At 45.1% G+C, this 22,305-nt stretch overlaps 2 protein-coding genes and 1 long non-coding RNA gene across 5 annotated transcripts in view; 1 reads left to right on the top strand and 2 right to left on the bottom strand.

Moving 5' to 3' along the window:
* The window catches only part of FBXO47 (F-box protein 47), a 57,021-nt gene extending 43,053 nt beyond the window's left edge, over nt 1-13,968 (top strand). Inside the window, exon 11 of the mRNA XM_053259226.1 lies at nt 13,260-13,968. The gene's annotated coding sequence lies outside the window, so the exon portion shown is untranslated. The remainder of the gene's footprint in view (nt 1-13,259) is intronic.
* Nucleotides 4,042-8,219, bottom strand: LOC128328951 (uncharacterized). The gene is made up of 2 exons (XR_008309463.1): nt 7,849-8,219; nt 4,042-7,353 (listed from the first exon to the last, which is right to left on the bottom strand). It is a non-coding gene; the product is annotated as an uncharacterized LOC128328951 (long non-coding RNA).
* Nucleotides 13,962-22,305, bottom strand: part of LASP1 (LIM and SH3 protein 1) — a 66,748-nt gene continuing 58,404 nt past the window's right edge. For all 3 annotated transcript variants that reach the window (XM_053259242.1, XM_053259248.1, XM_053259247.1), the window contains 3 exons: nt 20,150-20,318; nt 18,565-18,668; nt 13,962-17,668 (listed from right to left, as the gene is read on the bottom strand). In XM_053259242.1, coding sequence (XP_053115217.1) covers nt 17,495-17,668; nt 18,565-18,668; nt 20,150-20,318 — 447 coding nt within the window. In that variant the 3' untranslated portion in view covers nt 13,962-17,494. The remainder of the gene's footprint in view (nt 17,669-18,564; nt 18,669-20,149; nt 20,319-22,305) is intronic.

The following is a 22,305-nucleotide window of genomic DNA, read 5'->3' as shown; positions in this document are numbered from 1 at the left end:
AAACTTGAAAGTTATAACAATTGAGACCAATAAAAATGTATTCTGCATCGATTCTGGAGCAACAGATAATATTTCGAAAGATATTAAACTGTTTATAGAATTGGATAAAGATTACAAAGTCCTGATTTATCTTGCAGATGGCAGATCTTTCTGACTGCTGAGGGGAGAGGTGTTGCAATAGTGCATTGTAAGCTACCAGATGTACAATGTGTGGCTGTTACTATTAAGGATGCATTATTTGTGCCATCATTGGAGAATAGTTTGATTTCTGTGAAATATGGAGTTGAAAAAGGATGCAGAGTTGAGTTAAAAGACGAACATTATTACATTACAAATGGAAATGATCTGATTATGGCTGCTCTAAAAGAGCAGCCATAATCTCTACAACTCGAAAAGAGAGTGGATTATTTGAACTGGACTCTATAAATGAAAGAACAAATCTAGAAACAGGGTACAATCACAAGTCATGTGACCTACTTTGGCACCAGTGCCTAGCTCGTTCTAATATTAAAGTGATTAACGACATTAAGAAGGGAGAATTAGTTAAAGACTTCAAAGTACAGCCATGCAGAGATGTTGCATCCAGATGTGACTGTTGCCTTCATGCTAAAGCTGTGAAGCCTACCTTTCATAAGAGAGAGAAGCAAGCATCACTGTGCCCGCAACAGTTGATCCACAGTGATGTTTGTGTCCGTTGGAAGAAAGCAGAGGTTTTAATTGCTGCATACTCACATTTATTTATGATTTTACAAGATTTGCTTATGTTTATACTCTGAGAGAGAAGAGCTGAATGTTTCAAAAGTTTAAAGAGTATGTTGCACTGGTCAGTAACAAATTTGGAAGAAAGCCTCAGAGACTAAGGTCAGAAAATGGAGGCAAGTACATGTAAATGACATGAAAACATTCCTGAAGGAACAGGGGATTGAACATGAGACTACACCTCCATGCACACCAGAACTGAATGGTGTGGCAGAGAGGAAAAATGGCTTTTTACTAGAAATGTCCAGATGCATGTTGCAAGATGCAGGTTTGGCAAATAAATTTTGGGGAGACACAGCAATGACTGCCAGCTATTTACAGAACTGATTGCCAACCAAAGCAGTAGAAAAGACACCATTTGAACTGTGGTTTGGATACAAGCCTAGCCTAAAGCATATCAAGAGTATTTGGATGTGAAGTATATGCATATGTACCAAAAGCAAAGAGAAACAAGCTGAATTGCAGAAGAAAGAAAGGAGTACTCTGTAGATATGTACTAGGAGGGAAAGGATACAGAATCCTTCATGTTGAAACTGGTGATATTGAAATTTGCAGTGTTGTGTGCTTCGATGAGAGACAAAGGCCACCCAAAGGTGAAGTACCAGAAGCTGGGCCAAGGATCCAGATGAGTGAGGACCAAGGAGAGCAGACTTTCATATACCTCATGCTAGCTAGTGAACCCAGACCAGAACCAGAACCAGATTCAGAAGGGGTTGCACACAGGAGCTGATTAACCTCTTTGCCGTCCATAGGCATAGAGGATTTTGCCGCTGTAAGGATGGGGTGTGCAAGTGGAAATCCCCCCTTTCCCCTCTAAATATTGCCACTGCTGCAGAGGTATAGGGCACAGTGTCGGTGACTGGCTGCAGGAAGGGTGATGAGATGAGGACAAGGAGGGAAGAGTGCCCCCATTTTTTAAACTTTTAAAGTTTCAGGAGTGGCAGTGGCCTGTCTCCGGCCCTGCTGCCCTCCAGTAACATCCCGCGGCGCATGGCATCACCTGGCCTTGTTCACACCACTGCTCGGGCTCTGCCTCCGAAGCTGAGTAAGCTCTCCTCTCCCCCTCTTATTTCAGGCAGCTGTTTGCTGCCTGGCAGCATTTCTTTCTCTCCCTCTCTGGAGGGAGAGAAAAGGAAGTAAACGCTGTTCAGGCTGCCTAAAATGAGAGGGAGAGAGCTTGCTCTCCGCGTCTCATTTCTGATAGGAGGTAGCTGAAGCAGGACTTCACACATTGATTGTAATGGCTAGGCAGCTTCATATAGGAGGAGATATTCCCTGAAATAATGAGGACCCAGAAGGTTTCGGGCAGGGCATTTACATTGTTAGGAAGACTGGCCACTAGGGTGCTCTTTACTTGCCTCTGGCTGGCATGCCACTGCGTCCTCTAGCAGGCAGCGGGCATCCAGAATCAGAGGCAAAGGTCTCTCCGACTGTACTGACTGGCTAGCTGGCTCTTTTGAATGAGAATGAGTGAGACAGCCAGACAGCAAGACTGCCACCAATCCTGGATGTCCGCTGCCTGCTACAGCAACCAGTGACACACCAGCCGAAGGCAGGCAGCAGGCATCGTAGCAACTGGTCTTCCTCATGCACCTGCTCTCCCACCCCTCCAGCAACTGTGCTTTGTCTGCTCTATGGCAGGGATGGGAGACAAAGCATACATGTTTGCTGAAGGAGAATGAGACCGACCAATGCTTACTGCTGTCTGGAGAAGAGTGCTGAATGCTGCCCGGAAGGAGGGAGGTGGCAATAAGCTCGGGGCTTATAGCCCTGTGGTGAATCCAGTGTCTGGTGGCCTGGCAAGTACTGTGGGGGGCTGGGCTAGTGTCACTATTTGGGTGATGCAGGCAGAGGTGCTCCTAGGTAATTTTGAGGCTTTTGGAGGTCCCCCTGCTGCAAGTTATGCATTATTTTTTAACACGTAGGTTCTGGAAGGCACAAATCACACCACCCAGGACAGACTAAAGAGGATTTGGGGGGCCCCAGGGGGTGTGGAGGCCCTGAACTCTGGTTCCAAAGTCCAGGGGTAAGAGCACCTCTGGACACAGAGAGTAGGACAGGGCTAGTGAGACAGGGACACCAACTTCATTTCAAGCTGTATCCGTGTGTATTAAACTAAGGAGGAGAGCTGGAGCAGCACTCAGGAACAATCGCGCAGTTAACACAGGGGGAATGTACAGAAAGAGGCAACAGCTCCTAGAAAGTGTGGAGTAGGAGGGACTCAGATGGATGTCTTAGCTGAGTTCTCTAATAAAAGATTATTCTTATATATCCCTGCTTGAATGAGAGCTGCAAACCGCTCTTGAAACAAAAGTGACACCCCTTCTCAAGCCGCTCCTGAAGGCTTGGCATACCACTTCTGAAAGGTTGCCGTCTCCTGTTTTAGTACTTTAAAGATCCAAAGCAGGGCCTGGAAATTAATTGGTAGCTGGTGTGGCTGTTTCAGAATATATAATTTGCATCTCAAGGCTAGAGGCAAGCAGTAGTATTTTTCACTAGCGAAAGTTTCCAAACCGTGTTCGAGGGCAACCCCATTTTGCTGTAATCTAACCTAGAAGACACCAAAACAATAATAACCATGGATGATATCCAGACTAACAGTGCATTCGTGCAATTAACAAAGATGCACACAAGCAAGAAAGTTACATAGCTGAGTAGATGCTATAAGTTGAGTGATTGCTTGCAATGCCAGTCTGCTTGTACAAGCATTTTGCTTGCACAAGCGTAGCAGATAACTTTATATCCTTCCTTGCAATTGGATGCTATTGGATTGCAATCCTCCTATGGATTGAGGAAGAGGCTTCACAACAGGAGGTACACCACAAATTGTGCGGATGCACCTTGTTGTACCAGCAGAACACTAGCCAGGAATGCAAGCTCCCAGTTTAGCAGAATGAGTTCACGCAATATTTTTGTACTAGCGCAGTGTTAATCTGGATTTCAACCAGTTGTAGTGTCCGATGAGCCTGTGTATAGTCCCACAAGCCCTGAACGTAAATTTTATATTAATAATCATGATGTTGATTTTCATGAGTTTCCCCACCTGCCCACTTTAGTGATGTAATGGTAAAGCAGAAGAATGAAGAAAAAATCCAGTCCTGCCTACTGTACTTCTACATTGGCCCTTCAGTCTCCTAGCTTGAAGACAGTATCTTCAGTTCACCCTAAATTGCATGGGATCAGCATGCATGCATCATTTCCCTCCTACCCACCCACCCACCCACAGCTGGTCCATACACACATGCATGCACATCATTCTACCTCAAGGCTTCACAATCAAAATAATAGGAATGGGAATGTTTTTATTGTACCAACCAGTCATTGAAAGATGTTGCAAATTTAAGCACAACAAAATTAATATTCAGAACACAAAACATAGCATTCATACAGGATTCAGTATGGGCTGATTCTGCAAACTAGAAGATAGGTGCTGCTATCAAAGCTATCTTGTTGGTGGTATTAGTGGCTCCTTCGGATTACAGAAATAGGAGATAAGATAACCCCTGCTAACTGTGCAGAAAAGCACCTTTTAAAAGTGATGATTCTCTTCATTTAGCAGGGAGAGAGCAAATGGCCTTGCCCAACCCCAGCACAGCATCCCTCCAGTGGCTGTTGCAGGGGTCTCTCTTATGTTTATTTTTTAGATTGTGAGTCCTTTGGGGACAGGGAGCCATTTTATTTATTGATTTATATCTATGTAAACCTCTTTGGGAACTTTTGTTGAAAAGCAGTATACAAATATTTGTCGTATTCATAGAGTATAATAAGTATGTGTTAGAGAGGCATTGTTTCACCCAAATATCCTGTAAATGGAGCTGATAAGTCTCCCTGTTTCTGCCATGTGAGGAAATGCTTCCCTTCCCAACAGCTCTCCACATTTCTTAGGGAGAAGAGCTACAGGCTAAAAGCTCACATTGGAAGGTTGAATGTACAACATCACATGTTAATTAATATATAAAAGGGCTTTCTGTTCAACAAATCTGTTGACACCTTTCTGAAAACTGGTATCTCTATGATTTAATTCTACCTACTGTAGCCCAGCAGACTTGTAGATGTGAGCTGGGGGGATGAGGATTTATGGCACCGAATGATTTCCAACAGGTAGAGAGGTAGCAATTCAGTGTGTACTTTAAAACAACAACAACTCCTCACTGTTTGTTGTCTTGATCACATGAAAAGGCCATGCTAACTGGACAAAAGAGCAGGTTTTTAAAGGGATGGTATGTGGCTCTCGTCTTTAGCGGCAGGGTGTTGGGGAACAACTCTCTCTTCCTATTCAACCACCACAGCAACCCTGCTAGTGGCTGTTAATTGTGTGTCCCTTGTTTGTCTTTTTAGACTAAGCCCATTTGGAACAGGGAACCATTTTCTTATTTGTTCGCTATGTACGCTGCATTGTGAATTTTGTTGGAAAGACGTATATAATTTAATAAATAAAGACATAAATGAACAATCTAATTACTATTTAATCTGCCTCCTTGTATCACCAAACAGCAAGGTTTTGATGCCCTGTCATTATGAAAGACCACATAGCTAAAATTGCTTGTTTAAACCTTCTTTTGCCCATCTGATATCTTACCAGTATTTGGACTTGGTGAGCCTTACTCCACCATTTTAAAATCCATCTCTGGACTGTTGCAGTGGAGTTGCAGAACCCTACTCCCATTCTCAGGAATGCAACCTTTGAACCCTTTCACCCAACTCCTCGCCTCTGAGGTAGAAGAGTGCCTGGCCAAAAGTTCATGCATAGCTTCTACCCTTTTGAGGAACAACTACCTAATTCTGGTACTAGTATCTTGGGGCAATTCTTATGCAAGTTTTGGCTATTCCTTTTTTTAAAAAAAGTATTATCCCTTGTTTAAAGACACCCTCCAAAACACAATGGGATCCACGCAGATTCTGGTGCTCCCGACCAGCCAAACCTTACTTTTAAGCCCAGCTCTTAGCCGAGGTTAAAGGGAGCAATCGCTCCCTTAACCCGGCTGCAGGGATTGTGTGTCTCCTTGGGCTGCACGCAGAGAGATGGCCACCTGGAGTGCCCATCTGATGGGGGAATTCTCCAATGCACCACGCTTGGCACAGGTCAGGAAAGGATTCCTGGAGCATGTGAGATCTACACTGCTTGATGCAGCACAGATCGTCTGGGAGCATAGTTCGTGCTCCCAGCAGTGTTTTCGCTGTTGTCTGGGGGAGAAGGTACGTTTGGAACTGCCTTCCCCCCACTCGTGCCGTTGTGTGCAGGGGCGTAGCTATAATTGAGTGAAAGGGTTCAAAGAACACGGGCCCCCAGCTCCTGAGGGCCCTCTAGCTCCACTCCTCCCTATTTTATCTGTTATCTCCCTCACTCTGGGGGGGCCACCAGAGAGAGGGATGAACACGGGCCCCCTCTCCCCTAGCTATGCCCCTGGTTGTGTGAATACCCTTAATATGTTTTTTTAATACATACTCAAGAAAGCAAAGTACCTTGAAGTTTATTCACATTAAATAAACTATTCCCACATTTCAAATTTTCCAAGAACCAATGGTTTTTTGAGGGAAATTTTTTTTCTTTGTCTCTTGGATTAGTAATTGCACTATCTTATCTGTTTCAGGAATTGGGCTCATCCAGATCCCATCATCATATAAACAATTTCCTCCAAAGAAAGGCCTCTCAGCAGCTGTCAGTCCACACTTGCATTTTGCATTCCACTAGATTTGGTAGAAATTTAACATTCTTCAGTTTGGTGAAAATTTAACCCTAGGTTTCATGTCAATCAAAAGGAATCTGTTTTACAGGAAGCATTTTGGGCTCTATGGATAAGTTGTTCAATTTAGAAGCTAAGGAGAGGGGCAGCCATATACAAAAATATTGTTTCTGGAAAATGATATTTTAAAAATAACAAAAATAAATATTTTGATCCAGAGAACAAGTAGTAGCACAAAGCTGTACCTTCAGATACACAGTGGCCAGCACACAAGCGTCCACATTTAAATACATATGGTCTAGCACGTGATGTTTTGAATCATTACCAAGTTGCTGAACATTATTTCCAACTTCCAGCAGGGTACAACTGATCTACATGCAGAAATCCATTTGTGCACAAAGACTGTATTGCCTGTATTTGAACGTTAGTGTGGCAAACATTAAATTACATGTGGTTGGATTTGGGGGAGGGGTGTGTGCGCACACATCCCCCTCCATTTGAACGTCACCATTCTTTGATCTTGTAAAAAAACCCACCTCATTACTTACAAATATATATTGTGGAACTTAAAATCAGATAAAATACTGTTTTCCCTGTTTGAAAGATGGCATATAGAAAATAAACTTTTAAACTCTGAACATGAGGATGGCAGAGGTAATAGTATTTCCCCCCTTAAAGTCCTTCCATTCTGGTTTTTTCCATCCCATTCTTTTCCACTTGGTTCTTCCTAAGCATTTCCAACTCATTCTTTTGATAGCTTGGGATGCATCTTCAGACCTTCTGCTGAATCATTCTTCTCTCTGTCAGTTTTGCAAAGGGTTAACCTTTCTCCAGAACACTCTGGAATAGCTCTCAGAGACCATGCTGCTGAGAAGTAAACATGGATCTGCTCCAGGGTGGGGTCTCACATCTGCAGAGAAGCCACATTATTTGGTATTTAGGGCAAAGAAAAAGGATGCAGATATAAATACATGCCACAAGACTTATCAGAGCACATTGAGCCGAACTGCTAAGCACAATGCCATCTCTTAAAGCCAAACGAAAAACATTAGACACAGAAGATATAATCTATACCCCTGTGCCTTCTCTCAGTCCCATTATCTCAAAATGAGCATCATTCTAAACAGGTATAAGGTTACTTCTGCAATCAGAAATAAATATTTTTAAAGAGTCCACAGTAATTAAGCAGATTTTTAAAAATGCATTCTGTTCAGCAAAAGCAGGCTGTCGCTTTCTATTTCAGCATCAACTATAGGATAACACTAATGACAGAAGAGAGCTTAACATTTTTTAATCACACCACTTCTGCCTCCCTACAACCCACCACCCACTCATCATAGACTTAACAAACAATGTGGGTTTTTAAATACCAGTTATGCTGTTAACTAGAAGTCAGCATTCCCACCTGCAATATTGCCGAGAGAACTGCGTTGAATGGAAATCACCACTGCCTCTCTGCTTGGCTGTCCTCCATAGGCTGCGGGTGGCCAGTGGCACGGCTGGAGATTCTACAGCATGTAGATGATGTAAGATAAAACAACCAGGCCTATAATGGCAAAAAACATGAGAATGAATATGTCCAGCATGGTGATGGAGGGGGAAACAGGGACAGCAGACAGTGGTGACTGGTCTGAGAGGCTGGAAGACAGACAGATGGTGCAGGGAGGGAGGGGAGGGAGGGATTTGCAGGCAAGGTGGGTTCAGTGGTGCGTGCACACATAGCAGCATCTTACAGAGCAGAGAGATGATTCTGGATAAAATAGAGCTGCCTTTTTCTTCAGAGTAGACAGCTGGAAAAAAGAGGGGAGTGCCATGTGAACAAAGCAGCTAAGCTTCATGCTTTTATAGCTAAAGACACACATTTAACTGGTATCCATTTATTGCAGATTTCTTTAAACATTTGAAGCCTGATGCAATACTAACCACAATCCAGAGAAAATTAAGCATGCTTAAGTCTTACTGAAACCAAATAATTGCATACATATGTGGGGGGGGGAGCTTGATTTCTGATCCAGTTCTCCCCCTTTCCTCTTGACTTTTTAACCCTGTATTTGGCACATCTCAGCGCACCACAACTAGAGGCAGGACATTAGATGGCAGAGAGCTCCAGCACCTCAGTGAAGGTTATTGGCAAGATTCGGTAGATAGGGTTATTGTGTTTGGGGCCAGAAAAGTGTTATCTTCAACATCTGATGGGCTTTGATTCTGGAGCATGGGCTTTTCACCACCCCCTCGTTGCCCAGCATGCATCTTAGCTGACTTGGTTCATCTTGAATTATTTGTTCTTCAGTCCCTTTTTTGGTAGGTCGTCTTTGCTTGTGGCACCCATTAGTATTTAGTGCACTGCTTGGGGATAGCCTTGGTGATTGCTTCATGAGAGGGTGTGTGGAGGGAGACACATTTTGGTCCATTCCAGCTCCCAAGATCCCCTTTCAATCATCAGCATCTGGATGCCTGTGTCACCTTTTCAAGATCAGCGTTTAGTGCATAGTAACAGAAGAACTGTTTAACACACACACATGCCAGCAGCAGCACTTCTGCATGTTTCAAATGCATTTTAAAGCTTTCCTTTTGGGGCCAGCTTATATTGACCAGGATTTTTAGTTCAATTAGCATATCATTATTATTTTCAGGTAATAGTAATCCAGGAACCTCAAGCCCATCAGTTCCCTTCCATGGATTCATCACATAGCCTTAGACAGGCAGACAACCCCTCTGTTATCTGGAAAAATGAATATGTACTGATTTAAGTGGGTATTGTCACAAATAAAAAATTGTGTAGGGCACTTAACAGATTTAAAAAATGCAATATAAGTGCCAAATACTCAAAAGCCACTGCTCTGGATACAATAGACTAAACAAATATCCTGATAAAGATGGTAGTAAATTACATGGTGAAAGGCAAGATGAAGCACAGACAGACAGAAGCTGTGTCTGTCAGCCAGTGGAGGGGGGACACAGGGACAGAGCGCCAACACTTCTCGGCTTCGCTGGCTGTTGGGGTGGGCATGGCCATGGGGATGAGCGCCTGCACTTCTGAATCTGCAACTACGTCATTGGTGTCAACCAAGCATAAAGCTACAGCAGCTGATCTGTACTTACCAAAAGGGAATTAAGTTTGCCATGGTGATAGACAACATGCTTAATTTACAATCGATAAACATTGTCCAATAATTCCCTTGCCTTGCAAGAGAAGCCGGTTAAATCCAGGATTGCCTTAGATTTGTATATCTGAGTGATCGGGACAGCAGGGATGAAAGGAACAAGTGGGATTACAGTTGACCCACACCATCCCCCAATGACTGCTGCCACACTGAACAATTACACAATTCACCAGTTAAGTAAGTTTCCTCCTCAAAAGAATGCTAATTTGCTGAAATATTAGCACAAATTAACATTAATTTGAGGAGGCAGACAGTAAAAATAGAGACTTTAGTCTTTTTACCAGTTGTCAAATTGGATACAGTACACAAACTGTATTACAGATATAGAAATAGCCACAAATTGGTAGGTTTATTTTGGCAGAGCTTCTCTAAGGGTGGATCAATCCTTTTTGCTGCATTGGGCTCCTTTTAACACATACATCCTGCATCCACAAAAAACCCAAACCATATGATGGTTCTCTTATTGCAAGAGGGGAGCAGTGACCATAGCACTATTTGCAATACCCCAAATGTGAAGTAGCAGGATATGCAAGAGTTTCTGACTTCTCTCCACTCCTAGAATTGTGTCTATCAACAGTAATCCCACCTGGCTGGCTGCTTCAAAGGTAAAGGTGACAGCAAGCCCCTCCCCTCTCTCCAGCTGATTGGAACAAACTGCCATTTGGCTCCTCCCCTCCCAGAATAGTCTCCAGCAGCAGCTATTCCACCTGGTCAAAGCAATTGTGTATTTGAATTTTCTCTTGCCTTTTGTATCATGATTATCATATACCACTATTTTACACTGAAAAACAACTTGAGTGCACTGAAAGGAAGGTGGTATATACATGCACATGCACCCAATGGTCAAGATGGGATGGGGCTGCTCTGGGAAGAGCATCTGCATGCAGAAGGTTCCAAGTTGCCTCCCTGGCAGTATCGCCAAGCTGAGGCTGAGAGAGATTCCTGCCTGCAACCTTGGAGAAGCCGCTGCCAGTCTAGGTAGACAATACTGAGCTAGATGGACTAATGGTCTGACACGGTATAAGGCAGCTTCCTATGTTCCTCCAATGGGTTCTGTCGGGCTTCTAGTGGTCTCATATCCAGGCACTGGTAAGGCTCACACACCTGCTGAAATACAGACTCACTCCTTGGCTTTGCTAAAGCAGTCTTACTTATCTTCTATCTAGCTATATAATTTGCTAAGACATAAAAGGTAAAGGTGTGCTGTCAAGTTGGTGTCAACTCCTGGCGCCTACAGAGTCCTGTGGTTGTCTTTGGTAGAATACAGGTGGGGTTGGCCATTGCCTCCTCCCGCGCAATATGAGTTGATGCCTTTCAGCATCTTCCTATATCGCTGCTGCCCGATATAGGTGTTTCCCATTCCCATTGTCTGGGAAATATAGCAGCGGGGATTCGAACCGGCAACCTCTAGCTAGGCAAGTTACTTCCCCGCAGCGCCATATAAGTCGTACCTGTGGCTAATGCCATGCGTGGCAGCTCTCATGAGAGTTCACAAGCAAGCTGCTGGGAGGGGGAGAGGAAAACGACAGTGGCAGCGGCAAAGATCAGGCCAACGGGCAGGCAGGGAGAGCAGCGGGATGGGGGGAAGAAAGTGGAGGCGGGGGGAGGAACGGGTGAGTGGGAGGGGGAGGAATAGGCGACCGGCGAACAAGGGGAAGGGAACAGGTGAGTGGCAAGGAAAGGACAGGTAAACTGTGACCTGGTGGGGTTAGCCAAAGGCTGAGCGTACTAGTGGACAGATGTTCTGTGTGGGTTCAGCTCATTTAATCTATTTTCTGTTGCTTGGCTCCATCTTGGTTTCCTGGTCATCTCTCAGTGGGACGTTAGGGGCCAGTCCTTAAATGTGTGCACACCAACATCCATCGTATGGGTTTGTATCTGAACTTTGAAAAGAATACTTATCTTCAGGATATGGTCACTCATCTCATTGTTCCTCTGCCCACTGACTGCTCAGCTGTCCTTGTGTTTCAACACAGGATGTCTCCCTTCACCAGCCTGCAGGTCCACAGCTTTTTAGGGCCACTGAGTTTCGTGTTTTAAAACACACTAACACTGAGCTTGTGCAAAAAACAAAAATGCAAAAAGGGTCGCAGAGCTGAGTAGAAGCTGAAAGTGGTGCAACAGAGAGAGCAGAAGGTTGCACAGCAAGGAAGTGGAAAGCTTTCGATCATTTCTTGCCACTAAAATGAATGAAGAGGTTCCACAGCAGGAGGCGCACCACAGATTGCACCAGGGCATCATTAGTCTGGAATGCAGACATAGTTTCAAGAAGTAGCACAACATCCTTGCACTAGTGCAATATATTTGCACATGTGTGTTAGTCTGGTTGATAGCAGGTAGGGGGAAGAAAGCTCATCTTGTAGGAAGTGAGCATGAATGGTTCCCCTTGCTAAGCTGGGTCTGGCTTGGTTTGCATTTGGATGGGAGGCTACATGTGAGCGCTGTAAGATATTCCCGTTAGGGGATGGGACCGTTACTCGGTGGAAGAGCATCTGCATGCAGAAGGTCCCAGGTTCACTCCCTGGCTTCTCCAGATAGGGCTGGGAGAAACCTGCCCGAAACCTTGGAGAACCACTGCTGGTCAGTGTAGACAATACTGAGCTAAATGGACCAATGGTCTGACTCGGTATAAGGCAGTTTTCCTGTGTTCAGGAAACATCCCTAGGCCAAAGGTCACCTAAGTGGCACAATGGGGAAATGCTTGACTAACAAGCAGAAGAACAAATCCGCACTGTATTGGGCAGCAGCGATATAGGAAGATGCTGAAAGGCATCATCACATACTGTGTGGGAGATGGCAATGGTAAACCCCTCCTGTATTCTACCAAAGACAACCACAGGGCTCTGTGGACGCCAGGAGTAAAAATCAACTTGACAGCACACTTAATGCTAGGCCAAATATCAGCAAGCTGCTGACCACACAATTGTGGTAGGCAAGAGATGTCATGGTTTCCTTTGTTTCCTGAAACTGTTCCCACTGTCATTTGACATATCAAGCATATTTCTCTAGAGAATTAGCATCCAGCTCTGCATAAGAGAAACAAACATCCTATTGCATACATGACCTGTCCCAGGATTAGCGAGATCCTTGTCCTAGTACTGCCTCACTCCAAACCCCCACATAGCAGGTGAAGCAACTGTTCAAGGGGCAGATTTGGGAGATATTGCAGTGTCCTACTAGTGTCCCCTCTAACAGGGATTCCCAGATGTTGTTGACTACAACTCCCATAATCCCAAGACTCCTACTGTTGGGAATAATGGAAGCTGTAGTCAACAACATTGACTAACCCCTGCTAACTTGGCAAAGAGGCACCTTTTAATGTGGTGATTCTCTTTATTTAGCAGGGGGAGAGTAACTGGCCCTATCCACCACCAGCACAGTACTTCCAGTGACTGTTGCTGGTGTCTATTTTATGTTTCTTTTTAGATCGTGAGCCCTTTGGGGACAGGGATCCTTCTTATTTATTTGTTATTTCTCCGTGTAAACCGCCCTGAGCCATTTTTGGAAGGGCGGTATAGAAATCAAATAATTTTTAAAAAAAAAAAAATTGGGAATCCCTGTTAGAGGGAACACTGTTCCTACTAGTTCACTCATGTGCTTGCCCTGCTCAACTATGGGGAGCATTCCTTCCTTTCCCACTTCTCTTTTCCAGGTTAAGCACAGCAGGAGGAAGTGCAGCTATTTCTCCCCCTCACCCCATCTGATAGGGATCCCAGCAGGATGTGTCCAGCCTGTGAAAGATCCATGCAAACTAAGGGAGAAAGCTCACCAGATACAGAAAGATGGAGATAGATTGGCTGCTGTGGACAGGAGCCTGCCCAGCTGTACGTTTATTCAGGAGCGAAGACAGGAAGGAACTGGGAGATCACACCTGAGCATGCTGGGAGAAGGGGGACTGACTTCATTGCTACCTGAAAAGCACCTGAGACTTCCTGTCTAATTGGAGCAAGGAGTGGAAGTTAACCCTGTGTGAGCTGTGACGTCCTACTTAGAGGGAGAGTAAATGTGTTTAGAGTGTGCCTGTGAGGAAAAGCATTTAGTGCTCTGTTTCAGGCAACCAAACGTAAAGATAAAGTGTGCCATTAAGTAGATTTCGGCTCCTGGCGCCCACAGAGCCCTGTGTTTTCTTTGATAGAATACTGGAGGGGTTTACCATTGCTGCCTCCTGCACGGTAGTACTGGGCCATTATTGCCTCTAATCACTGTTTAGCATGCAAACACAGAGGAGGGAAAAATATTAAGGCTGATATCCCAGAACAGATTTCTTGGAATTTATTTTAAAGTGTATTCATACTTCCATTGCCATGGGGGGTGGGGGGAAGAGAACAGAGCAGTCAATGAAAACCAAGATCAGTCAGCAGGTAAAAATTATACTTTTATTTTCAAATTGGCATAAACCAGAAGAGAATTGGTATATGATTCTATGGTGCCATTCAAAAAGGCCAAATGACTTTTGGAGAGGGCGTGCAAGCCCATAAAGAAGAGATGCACAAAGACAACAAAATGAAACCCCCAAAATATACTCCAAACAAAAAAATCATTCTAATATCCGACACTGAAATCTAGCTTGAAAAGCTAAGATGTACAAGACTTTACATGAATAAAAATGGTTACACGGATGCAATTTAGCTGTTTTTCTTTTTTTACATTTTATTTAAATACAGGTTTAGGTGCTTTTCAGCAATTGGAAAAAATAAAAGGCAAAAGTGCATAAGTCAAAGAAGGCAGAAAAAAAATCAAGCAGTGAGAAACCGTTTTTTCCAAGGCAGAGGTGAAAAAGCTAGGAGAATTATTTTTTTAAAAAATGAGTATTTTATTGTAAATTTATTTGGTCCTCTAAAAATATTTATTCACATTGTTATTCTGTATCTTCCTCACAAAGAGCTGTTCTCAAGGATTGTCTATACATGATTTTGCCTCATCCTCATCAGCTAGAACCAGCCGAAGCTTGTGCTTTCTCCTTTCCAGTCAACCACTCTTGTTGGCACCTTCCGAAAAGTTCACCCCAAGGCTAGGAGGTCCCTGGGCACCTGCCAACACTGCCACTGACTTTTCTGCTGACCCAAAACTGATCTCCCCCAAGTGAACAGAAATGGTGAAGAAGTGACTGAACACCCCTTCCTTTTGTCACTAGTGCAAGTGCTCAAAGGACTAGTACTAACTAGGACTTTTTTTTAAAAATCCAGAAAAAAAATATGCAAAAATGTATTTTGTGCTTCTACTACCTTAGGAAAAGAATGATTTGGTCACTGTTCCTGCCACTATTATTTGAAGGATGTGCAGGGATGTCTGGGAACTTAATAATTTCAAATTGGGATGGAACACTCCCCAAAAGTTGTAATCCCTCCTGGGAGTTTAAGCTAGGAGACACTAGCATACTCCATCAGAAACAAAGATGCAAGACAAGTGACAAGATGAAGTATCCCTTTGCTTTAAAATCAAGAGATCTAAACACCAAGGGAGAAAATTCGCTAACTCTTGCTTAACGTAAGCCTATTTCACACCTGTTGCAAAGAGACAAGTGTGTGCTTGTTCATGTTAAGCTATGTTTATTCTCTCTTTGCATCAGGTAGTCCACAGAAAGAGTGGAAATGATGTGGGGAAATGACTAATCCCTGATATGATGCCTTCGTGCACAGGAGGAGGAAAGGGGAAACCATGAGCACATATGCAAGCAGCATTGAGATGGTAGAGAATATGTGAACATAAGGCGAATTGTTCAGTTTGGTCCTCGTGTATTCCAGGTACTGGAGAGGTACCAATTTAATACAACTGTAACATAGGAAGTTCTGTGGATCTAAGCACCTCTCCAGAATATGCTTTTGAAAGGCATTCGAAAAAGCAAAAGGTTTAAATCACCCACCTCTAGAGGTCTACTCACCAATAGCTTCAGTTGTCCTGATTAGAACAGATAACCATCACCAAATCAAATGGCTCAGTGATACTTCTCATGTTACATTTAAGAAGACTACACATTTCCCAGAAGTCACTTCAATTTGCAGGGATTTGCAAACATCCTGTCTAGCAGGCACTCACTCTCAGACCTATGAACTAAGCCATTTCTAAAGATCTGCTGCTCTGCAGGTCTGCAAGAGAGCTGGTTATGTATTGCTAATTCAAACAAGATTTGCTCTTCTTTGCCAGAGGAGTGACTTTGGAGAGTCACTGCAGACTTAAAAATGTAGCATGAGAAGCAGCAATCAAATTGTACAGAGAATGAATGGTGACTGTCAATAATCTAATTCCTGCTTAGAGGCATCTGCCTTGTCTTTCCTTTTCCGTTACACCGCCCCAGCTGCACGTATTTCCAGTTATATACTAGCTTCCTGCTATTTTGATAGCAAAATACTCCAAGGAATTTGCTTTTGGTCCATGATACTATCCAAAGCCATTAACAGCACCGGCCAGACTGGTGGGGGAGGGGGGAAGAGAGGTATGTTTCTAGTGCAAGGTATTTGTCCCCCTGACCCCTTCACCCAATTGCTTGGCTGGCTGAGGGGCAATGGAGAGAGAGAGGAGAAAGGGTTGTAAACATTGCTTGGCTCAGAGAAGGGACATGACAGGGAGATGAAGCAGCCTGTTAGTCGGCCAGGAACTTTGTTTCAAGGGGGGGAAAGCTCCACCCACGGGGATCTGCCTTCTGTAGATACCCATGAACTTTCCCAACAGAAATGAAGAGAAACTGGTCCCAAAGACAGCACCCCTACAGCAAGTGTGATTCTTCTCATTGCTTTGGGTTGCTCCAGTTAAGGAAGTAATTCGAGGGAGGAGAGGGTGTTTTTGGCAGAGATACTGGAACCAAGAATTTTGGGGAACGGGGTATATTCAAGCATCGGCTATGGAAATCTTACATAGGCTGGTTCAAAATTCACTCTGAAGCTATTTTGTGGGATCGGGGGAGGGAGGCAGCAGGAATGGTCAGAAGCATCTGGAATTTGCTGTCCCTCCTCACATTCTCTCCAGTCAAGAAGTAGCACCAAAATTGAACTGAGCTGCAAATACTCCTTAGCTGCAAAATTTTGGGCAACAGTTCAGCTAAGGGTGGAATGGGCTCCAAGCCTATTTATCCCCCCAGGTATACAGTGCACATGATCTTCCTGACCTCTGTGCTAAGCCTAAGTAGATAAAGACTCTGAATGAGCCATGGCATCCAACAGCCAATGTCTAGGTGTACTTAGCACTCTTTCTCCTAAGCCTCTCCACACCAGCAACTACTTTGGGTTTCATCTCCCTTGTAGACATTATAGATATGCATGTTCCTTTGATTCCATCAAAGGCTATCCTGCTTTACAAATGGTTTTCATCTTTGATTTCTTTTAAACTGATAAAAGTTGATAGAAAGGAAGGTTGAATAGAATATGGATGAGCAAGGGCTAACATGGAAACGGAGGCCTTGGGCAAGTTCTTCCCATGGAAATGGACAAGACACTCTCCCAAGTCACTCCAAGTTCCACACCCCGAAAAGCAAGCATGGCAGATCTTTCCAGCCCTGGGGGCCTCGCTACACTACTTCCTGGTCCCATGGAGCCGTTTGGTTAAGCTGGGCTTACTTCATCCAGGATCCTCATCAATTCCCAAAATGACAGATTCCTGGGGAAGGAGGAGGAGGAGGGCACAGTGCCATGTTCCATGAAAGCTGAGGGAGAGGACGGAAGGACAGCTGGTCTTTCAAAAAAGTCTCACATTATAGTAAAAAAAGACACCCACTCCAAGTTCAAATGCCTCCAAAACAAGGCTAAGATTGGCAGAAGAATTTTTAAAACGGCCGTGTCAGAGGTTCAGAACAAAATAACTGATGTGTGGCAACAGAGAGCAGAGAAGGGATAATGGAACAAGAAGCCCGAGAGCCCTCCCCCACTGGCTTGGAGGGTGGCACCCAAGTGGGGCTCATATCGCCTCCACATAGTTGGCTGGAAGCATGCCCGTGTCGCCGGTCCGCTCAACAGTGCCATACATCCAGCCGTCATCGATCTGCTGCACGTTGATGATGGTGTCGCCATCCTGGAAGGAAACCTCATCCTCATCGGCGGCGTTGTAATCATAGACGGCACGGAATCGCTTCTGAGGAAGGGAGAGGAGGAAAGAGGTCAGCGCTCCAGGACTCTGGGGGACTCCAAAGCCAGAGAAGAGCACTCTACATTCATGACAGTCAAATTCTGTTTAATTCTGTTGAACTTGCTGCTCAAGTTCAAAGCGTTTCTGGAAAGTGCAGCCTATACATGATGGCAACCAGTCCAAGGAAAACACCTTGACCCAGTGGCAACTGTTGAATCTAGAAGCCCTGAAGGGCACTAATCTTTCCCATCCTCTATCGTTCATTACATTGGGTGTTAAGAAGTTGAGGTGACTTATCGACCAGAAGCGACACCGGAATCCCAGCAGAAAAGCAACATTTACTTCTCTCTCCCACTAGACAGCCTACAGGCCACATGCCCACCAAGGCAGTGCTTGCTCCCCTCCACCTTTCTATGCTGTTCACTGTGGCTGCCTGTGCCCCATATGCCATGTTTTTTTGATATTGTGCATGTGACACACACACACCCAAGCATAAAAGAAACAAGACACTTGGGTCTGGGCACTGGTAGGCAGCATAAGCCCAAGATTGATGAGGGCTGCCCTCTCAGGGTATAGGGCTGGCACTTCCCACATATACTGGGTAACCCATACAAAGCTCAAGTTGTACTCCAGCAGCTAGGCAAGACTGGAGATACGGCCAAGAGATACAGGCACCTAGCTTCCATGCCATGTTTGTGGTACACAGTAATTGTATTCTGTGGGTTGATCTAGGGGTGTAATTTCCTATTAAGCCATATAATTTTAAGTATACCAACATGTCCAATAAGGCCAAGGCCAACACTGGGTGATGGTCACAGTCCCTGATCAAAGGTTCAATTTCTTCCCCTCGTTACAACAAGTTAGCGATTGACTAGACTCGTTTTCTGCTAGGCTGCACTCACCCCTCCTCCAGATGGGGCATTACGTTGTATTGAGGCAGGTGCTCCTGGTTCCTTGTAGCCATAGGATTGAGGGGCTGGCTGTTGTGGTGGCTGGTGATGGTAAGCTGTGGGAGACAAAGTGACTGTTAATTTTGCAATGAGACTGAGATTGCGGTACAGCATCTGCCCCAGAACCTTAGGAGGCAATGTAAAATTCTTGCAGCAAATATCTGCAATGGATGAATGTCACAGATGAGCAGACAGATGAAATGTAATACACCCATACTTAGCTTTTTGTTGAGGGAAGAGACAGAAACAGACCTCGATCCATCCATCAACTAACAAACTTGGAATGCATTGTACTAAAGGCTCTTTCTTTTAACAGAAATTCTAAATGGTAACAAATTAACTTAGTAGCTCATACAGCATACTAAATACTTGATATGGATGAGATGAGCAAAAAGAATCCTATCAGTCAGCAGCAGGGTTTCGCAACTTTGGCCCTCCTGCAGATGTTGGCCTACAGTTCCCATAATCCCTGGCTATTGGCCACTGTGGCTGGGGATTATGGGAGTTGTAATCCAAAAACCGCTGGCGGGGGCTAAGTTGAGCAGGCCTGGTCAACAACCTAGAAGGAACACGCTTTTCACCTGTGATTATTACTTCTGGCACTTATGTTGTTCTGTCTTCTACTCTGTTTCACCAACTGATTTCCATCTGGCTTCAGATTCACTCACTCAGCCTTTTCACATAATACTGATGTGTCTTTGTCCAAAGTTGTTCCCCCTCATAGGAACATAGGAAGCTGCCATATACAAAATCGAATAAATAAATATACTGAGTCAGACCACTGGTCTATCTAGCTCAGTATTGTCTTCACAGACTGGCAGCGGCTTCTCCAAGGTTGCAGACAGGAATCCTCTCAGCCCTATCCTGGAGAAGCCAGCGAGGGAACTTGAAACCTTCTGCTCTTCCTAGAGTGGCTCCATCCCCTGAGGGGAATATCTTTCAGTGGTCACATGTAGTCTCCCATTCAAATGCAACCAGGGCAGACCCTGCTTAGCTAAGGGGACAAATCATGCTTGCTACCACAAGACCTGCACTCAACTCCAGACCAGCTCTCCTCACAGATCTCTCAGCCCCTCAATTGTTCTGTGCCTGCTGTCCTAGGTTGCCAGAACCTAAGGGGTATACTCGTGGGTCAAATGGGCCGTAACCCAAAGTTTGGCTTTTAAAAAGCCAAACCAGCCTAGCCAGGCTAGGGCTGCAATAAACAGATGCATAGGCCACTGTTTAAGAAGCCTGCTAGGTCCTAAAATAGTGTCTGCACCTTTCTTTCTGTTGCTCTTCTCCTTCTCTAGCTTCAGCTCAGACTCCCCTTCCCATATCCTTAAGTGCCAGGAAACTTTCCTGCTCAGCACAAACTGCTCAAGACCATTCTAATGGGGCTGTACAAAGGCACTGTCTTATAGCCATGCAGTGAACAGACACAGACCTCTGCCGGCGGGGAGAGGACAACTAATCCTAGATATTCATGTGTGGGTATGCAGGCTGGATTGCCCCTGTCCTCTCCCACCCCTTCTCCAGCACAACCACAACTCATTACCAGGGGTAGTCGGCTGGACATGATGAGGCTGCTGGTGTGTTGGTGGTGGCTGCTGCTCCACTGGCCTCCTGTAGTTGGCACCTTCCTGGGAGTTGCGACGTTCCAGTTCACCTCCCTCCCCTCCAGGTGGGCCCATCCTGCTCTTTTCAAACTCTTCATGGTACTTTATCTACAGATGAAGAAAAGATTATATTCGTGAGGCATCCAGCATCTGCATGCACACGCACACACACACACAGAGCTCTGTCCTGAATTAAGTGAGAGGCTCTTCTTCCGCAGTCACATGGTAATGTCCTCCCCCACCACACAAGTCTCAGTAAAAGCCCCTCCAAGTTGCCTCTCCATCACTACAGTCCTCCTACTCTCTCACCACTACTCTACATGAAGCCACAGCTGAGACTGGTATGCCAGAAGCCATTCATGAGAAGCTGCAGAGGAATGAACAGATAATCCCAAGGGTGGCTGGGTCAGCAGTATAGGCTTTGTCCTATAATCTGAACAGGGCTCTCTTTGATAACAGCCCACCCTCCCCACCCCCACCCCCACCCCTCCTCTCCTCTCCTCTCCTCTCTCCAGCTGAGAAATGACTGAAGTACTGGGCATCAGCCAGCAGGTGGCGGTGGAGAATCATAGCAGTGCACAATTGCAATGTACTCTCCCCTCCAGCTGTGGTTGAGGGAGGGGACGCAACCAGAAGAATGGCTTGGCACATACTGCCTAGCTGAGTGCCAGCCATTCTTAAGCCAGTCCCTCCCTTCAGATGTCTGAGCTGCCCATTTGCAGCTGGTAGATGGGAACACAAATTGCTCCATCCAAGTCTTTGGAAATAGATGATTACTGATCACAGGGCTGTACCCTGGCATTGTCAACAGATGCTGGAGCAGGCTCAAAGTGAGGTCTGATTGAGGGGAAAGAAAGGGCTTCGGGGCTGGGGTAGTTGGATTCAAGACAAGGACACACAAATGTACGTGGTGTAGTGGTTGGAGTGCTGGACTAGGACCGGGGAGACCCGAGTTCAAATCCCCATTCAGCCATGAAACTAGCTGGCTGACTCTGGGCCAGTCACTTCTCTCTCAGCCTAACCTACTTCACAGGGTTGTTGTGAGGAGAAACCTAAGTATGTAGTACACCGCTCTGGGCTCCTTGGAGGAAGAGCGGGATAGAAAATGTAAATAAATAAAAAATAAAAAATATTTAACTGGAAGCCTCCCTGCTGCCCAAGCCCTTTCCCCCAGATATGAAAACTCCCTCACCCAGACACACGTCCACTATTACATACCATACCCTGCCATGAGAGGACGAGACGACAATACAGTATCTGAAGCAAAAAGGTGAAGCAAGTGGAATTAAGGGCACTTTTGTGCATGGATGTAGCTCTTCCCCAGCTGAAAAAGCACATCGTGCCTGGATGAGGGACCGCTGGGTTCAATCCGCAGCCTCTCATGTGACCCTTGGGCATATCTTGTTCTCCCCAACATCCCTTCCTCTCAGTTCCTCTACCAGTAAAAAGGAAACAGTGACCAATCTGCACAATAACTCTGCAATATGACAGGGGTAAGTGGCGCAGTGGGGAAATGCTTGACTAACAAGCAGAAGGTTGCTGGTTCGAATCCCCACTGGGACTATATCGCTGGGAAGCCGCGATATAGGAAGATGCTGAAAGGCACCATCTTATACTGCACGGAAAGAGGCAATGGTAAACCCCTCCTGTATTCTACCCAAAGAAAACCACAGTGCGCTGTGGGCGCCAGGAGTCGAAATCGACTTGACGGCACACTTTACCTAAGGCCTATTAACAGGACTGTGGTTAATGCAAACCAAATTCTGCTCCAATAGCAGCTTAATTCTGCCATAACAGTAACAGAATTGAAGCCATTTGCTCACACCGATTTCTAATGCAACACTGATTCTGCTGCTACCAGAGGGGAAATGCTTGGTAGAGACGGACAAGGTGTTATGCAGAGTACAAAGGGCTGTTTCTTGCCCACTGCAACCCTGCTAATTCTCTCTCATATCTCACCACCCTGTGGTTCTGAGGTATTGCTGGGCATAATTCACATGATTATTTTATTCAAGCTTATTTTGGTGGTCATGTGGAAATCCTTGCTTATGCTTCCTCTTAATTTAGCTGTGACCCATCTACTTCTCTTTCAGAA

The sequence above is a fragment of the Hemicordylus capensis genome, chromosome 6 (assembly GCF_027244095.1).
Source record: "Hemicordylus capensis ecotype Gifberg chromosome 6, rHemCap1.1.pri, whole genome shotgun sequence".
NCBI lineage: Eukaryota > Metazoa > Chordata > Lepidosauria > Squamata > Cordylidae > Hemicordylus > Hemicordylus capensis.
Note: the sequence above shows the minus strand (reverse complement) of the source record. Positions and strands in the feature narration are given on the sequence as shown.